Source organism: Triticum urartu, chromosome 6A, assembly GCF_056163025.1.
Source record: "Triticum urartu cultivar PI428250 chromosome 6A, HENAU_Tu73, whole genome shotgun sequence".
NCBI classification, from domain to species: Eukaryota; Viridiplantae; Streptophyta; class Magnoliopsida; order Poales; family Poaceae; genus Triticum; species Triticum urartu.
In genome coordinates, this window is record NC_141878.1 from 290,686,900 (window position 1) to 290,691,607 (window position 4,708).

Genomic DNA, 4,708 nt, shown 5'->3' on the forward strand with positions numbered 1-4,708 from the left:
TCCTTCTGAGAGATCCGGTGCTAGCTTTGGAAGATGGGAGGAGAGATGATGGTCTTGCAATGGACAAGAGGGAGAGGCGAGGCGGTGGTTTTGCCATGGAGAATATGGAGGGGAGAGGGGGTGGTTTTGCAATGGAGAAGAGGGAGAGGCGAGACGGTGGTTTTGGAATGGAGATGATGGAGAGGAGTGGGGGTGATTTTGCAATGGAGAAGAGGGAGAGGAGCGTGCGGCAACGATTTAGGACTGGACGAGAGGGTCGGTGTTCTGTGACTGGATCAAAATAAAAATCAATTTACCCTTCAATGAAGAAAGCGACCCCACATTAACTAGTCTCCCTTGTATTCTGGGTCATATTTGACCATGATTTTCACAAATAAAATATATGTTATACGTTTGCAAAAATATTATAATTTGGAAGTACATTCAGATACGAACCAAACGATACAATTTTTGATGACATGCATTCACATTTTGCTTGTCAAATACAGTATGTGGTCAAACTTTGACGCAAAATACGCAAAACAAAAAAATACTTCCAAGACTAGCGCCACTCCTCTCCTCTTAAACCACCGATGCTACTCTCCCATCCCAAATCCAAAACCAGTGCCACTCCTCTCCTCTTCCATTTCAAAACCACTGCCGCTCCTCTCCCGTTCTAATCCAAAACCAACGTACTTGTCAGGGATTACATCGATGCCAATGTGGGTGGAAATCTTCAAGATATGACAACAAAGAATGTTGTCTTTATCCATTGTGCAGTACTCACAGTTGTAGCTTCCACCATCAACCTCCGCTATCACGTGGTAGCTCTGTGTACTGTACTTAGCAACCTTCTCCCTGTTTGGGTAAAGTTCATACAGCTGACCACCGCGGGGACGGACATTGTACCACCCAATCAGTTCAAATTCAGTGTAGAACTTTTGGTAAATGTCCCTAGTGTAGGCATCATACGCTTGCTTCTCAATTGGGAAATCTGACCATAAATCAGCTTGTAAGCGGTCTGTCCTGTAGTCATTTCCGCCCTCTTTGACAAGTATGTGTGTCTGCATTTGTTCATACCGCTTGACAAAGTTCGGGACAGAGTAGTGCAGGTTAACATATCGCTTAAGAACAACATTGAACCCCTCACTAAGTTGTGTTGACTGTAAGAAGGGGAAGAACCGGTGTTTGAAGTAACACGACACCCATGTTTCTCGGTATTCAAAGAGCTTCTCAAAGTGTGTGCCATTAGCAGCCTCATACTTTATCATCATAGCAGCCCACTTCATCTCAAACTCCTCTGGTGTGAAGCTAAAGTCAATACAATGATTGAAGTCATCTAACAAACCAAGGTTTCTTCCCAGCATGCCCCGAAGCTTCTCCCGCGCTTTCTTCATGATGTGCCAACGACATCGACGGTGCATGCTTGTAGGGAAAATTCTTGCAATGGACCGTGCCATCACTATGTTCTGGTCAGTGATGATGTTGTCAGGTGCTAGGTCATGCATTGCTTCAAGAAATGCCACAAAAGGCAATCAAAACTCAACGTCAATTCTTGCCTAACAAAACCACAACCCAGCAGGAATGATTGGCCATGTCGATTGATTCCAATGAAGGGCACGAATGGCATGTTATACATGTTTTTCATGTATGTCATGTCAAATGAGACACACTCATGGTAAGCTTCAGTGTAGGCCTTCAACACCATACCATCAACCCAGAAAACGTTTACAACCTTTTCTTTTTCATCATATTTTACCTTGTAGAAGAAATCACGATCAATCTTTTGCAACCTTTCAAAGTACGCAACTGTCTCAACCATGTCCCCTTCTATTGTTGCAATCTTATTCAAACTAGATTTGAGGTTTGTTATGTGTTTAGTGGTATAAGGCACAATCAGCTCAGTTCCATAGAACTCCAACATTATAGTCATCATTCGACCTTTGGGGCAAAAAACAATTATTAATAGATGATTTAAAATCCCTTTTTTCTACTAGAAGGGAGCATTGATTTATAAAAGAAGAGACATGATTTAATATAAAACTTTTTAAAATAGAGCAACTTGCAAGTCAGCATAGGAATTGCCTAAAAATCAAAGTGTTACTTGTAAGTAATAGTTACAATACTTGCAAGTAAAATGCTAGGTAACTACAAACCAACAGGTGGAAGCAACTAACAGACAGTCTAAAGGCAATTCAAGCCAACAACCGGAGTTGCCTCAAAATCAACATTTCCTTTTTTCTGCTACACATTTTTTCTGGGCCAGCAATAGTTGCAAATAAAAAAGTTGTAAAACTAAAAATACACAGATGGAAGCAACTAACACACACTCTAAATCCAATTCAAGTCAGAAATACTAGCAAGTCAATAGTAGAATATGCACATGAGTTGCCTCTAAAATGTTTTTTATCTCCTACACATATTTTTTGTTAAGGGGGGAGGGGGGTACAGCACACCGCTTGTCAAATTGCGGTTATGAAGGTATGTAAGGAACATAACTTCTTCCTTTGGGATCCCTTGGTGTGGTCATAAATATTTAGTCAGCAACAGTTTATCAACCAATGGATGATTGTGATCAGCAACAAAGTAAATGACCTCCCACCACCCATCTCTCAACTTGACCACCATCTTGGCTTTGCATCTAGTCTGTATTATTCTCCCGTGTTTCCATTTCTTGTTTTTATTCTTATGGTTAGATTCATGATCGACAAAGGTAATGGTGGTGTCTTCTCCATCATCTTATGCTTTTCCACGGTCATCTTCAAGCACATTAATGACTGGAGTAGTCTTTGCACCTCCATCATCACTTTTAGGCTTCCAAAACTTGTTGCATACAAATTGGTACTTTTCCAACTGACCAGTAAGGGTAGATCTCCTTTAAGTGTTCATTTTGATGGAAAACCATGGCTGCAAGCATAGGCATTGTAGTGCTCCTTAGCTCTCTCCAAAGTGTCAAACCTCATACCCAAGCAAGGAGCCTTTGGTTGGGACCACACATCATCATCATTATCAGCAACAGCTCATGTGTCATGTCCTATAGTAGCACCCGTGCCATCCATGGTGCATGTTCCATCAAGGTTGTACGTTTCCATTTCATCCTCTTGAACACAAGCGACATCAATACTTTGGGTGGCATGTAACGCCCCATATGTAACCTGCCATATTAGTATTCCAACGCTTGCCTTTTTCGGCACTAAGTTATGATATTTCCTCGTTGTCGGGTTTTTGTCTTCGTGTTGCTTTTGTCTTTGTCATGCATCTCATATCATGTCATCATGTGCATCGCATTTGCATACGTGATCGCCTCATGCATCCGAGCTTTTTCCCCGTTGTTCGTTTTGCATTCCGGCGCCCCTATGTCCTCCGGTGTCCCCTTTTACCTCTTTTCGTGTGCGGGTGTTAAACATTCTCGGATTGGACCAAGACTTGCCAAGCGGCCTTGGTTTACTACCGGTAGACCGCCTGTCAAGTTTCGTGCCATTTGGACTTTGTTTGATACTCCAACGGTTAACCGAGGGACCGAAAAGGCCTTGTGTGTGTTGCAGCGCAACACCTCTCCAAAGTGGCCCAAAAGCCACCTAAACCCCCTCTATCATCTCGGTCGTTCGATCACGATCGCGTGGCCGCAAACCGTGCTCAATTTGGAGTCTCCTAGCTCCCTCTACCTAAAAATATAGGCCCCCTCCGAAATTCTCGCAGTCCAACCCTAAAATTTCGTCCCCTCCGTCGCCGCACGTGTCCGCACCCGCCGGACACGCCCAGCCATCCAGGAGACGCCACGTGGCACGCCCGCCGCCCCCGCACCGCTGGCCCGCCTGGCCCGTGGCTGGCCCTCCCGGCCAGCTCGCGCGCTGCCGCCCACGCCCGTTCACGCCGCCGCCTCCTCATGCCCCGGTCGCCGTCTCCGCCACCCAGATCGCCGTCTCCGCCGCCCCGCTCCCCACTCGCTGGCCGGAGTTCGTCGCTGGCCAGCTCCTGTGCCCCCGGGAGGCGCCTTGCCTCCAGATCTGTCTGAGGTGGCCAGAGCCGCCGCCGGATCCGGACGGGGAAGGGCCGGATCCGCCCTCCTCCGGCCTCCCCCTCGCCTGCCTACCTCACCCCTGACGAACCCTAGATCCCGAAGGTCGTTTTCCTACTAAGTCCCAGTAATTATTAGCTTACTTCATCGCGTCATAACTCTGCACCCGTGGCTCCGTTTTGGGCGTGTAGCATATCAGATTGTTCATCTCAACGAGCACTTCATTTCATTCCATTGATCCATGTTCATTTGAGCTCATCTTGATGCCCTAAATGCCGTTGCAAGAGTGCTATGTGATATTAGTTTCAGATTCTTAGCGGAGTTTGGACATTTGTCATTTTTGCCATGATTAATATGTGCCTCCTATGAACTTGAGCCCTACATGTGTTTTGAAGTATGCCATGCCATCTTTACAGGGGTGTATGCCATGTATTTTTTTGATCTTTGTGGTGTCTAGCACAAGCATGCAAAGTAGCTCTTGTAATGTTGCTAATTTCAGGGACTTAGAATTCTTCTAAGTCTTTTCCCTGATAATATTTTTATGCCATGTATTCTTGTTGCTAGAGAGTGATCCATGCCTCTTTTGAGCATGTTCAGTAAGGATGATTTCGAGATATTGTTATGCTCTATCCATCCACGTCTTTGTTTACAATTATGGAGCATCCTAGCAAGACTAGATCTTGCTCTACTTTTGCTATAAGTTGTTCCTAG

The 4,708-nt window shown here is 45.2% G+C and overlaps 1 protein-coding gene across 1 annotated transcript; it reads right to left on the bottom strand.

Moving 5' to 3' along the window:
• Nucleotides 1-237: 237 nt before the first annotated feature.
• LOC147965035 (protein FAR1-RELATED SEQUENCE 5-like) lies at nt 238-1,801 on the bottom strand. The gene is made up of 3 exons (XM_087530257.1): nt 1,539-1,801; nt 690-1,290; nt 238-270 (listed from the first exon to the last, which is right to left on the bottom strand). The coding sequence occupies exons 1-3, from the start codon at nt 1,799-1,801 to the stop codon at nt 238-240; spliced, it is 897 nt and encodes a 298-aa protein (XP_087386383.1).
• Between the last annotated feature and the right edge of the window lie 2,907 nt (nt 1,802-4,708).

What these genes read in the sequence shown, in the direction of transcription:
- LOC147965035 (XM_087530257.1), bottom strand. Translation starts at nt 1,801, where the DNA reads ATGGTTGAGACAGTTGCGTACTTTGAAAGGTTGCAAAAGATTGATCGT. An exon ending in CTGGGTTGTGGTTTTGTTAG is followed by an intron (nt 1,291 to 1,538) that starts GCAAGAATTGAC and finishes TATTGACTTTAG; the next exon opens with CTTCACACCAGAGGAGTTTG. An exon ending in CCACCCACATTGGCATCGAT is followed by an intron (nt 271 to 689) that starts GTAATCCCTGAC and finishes ATTTTGATCCAG; the next exon opens with TCACAGAACACCGACCCTCT.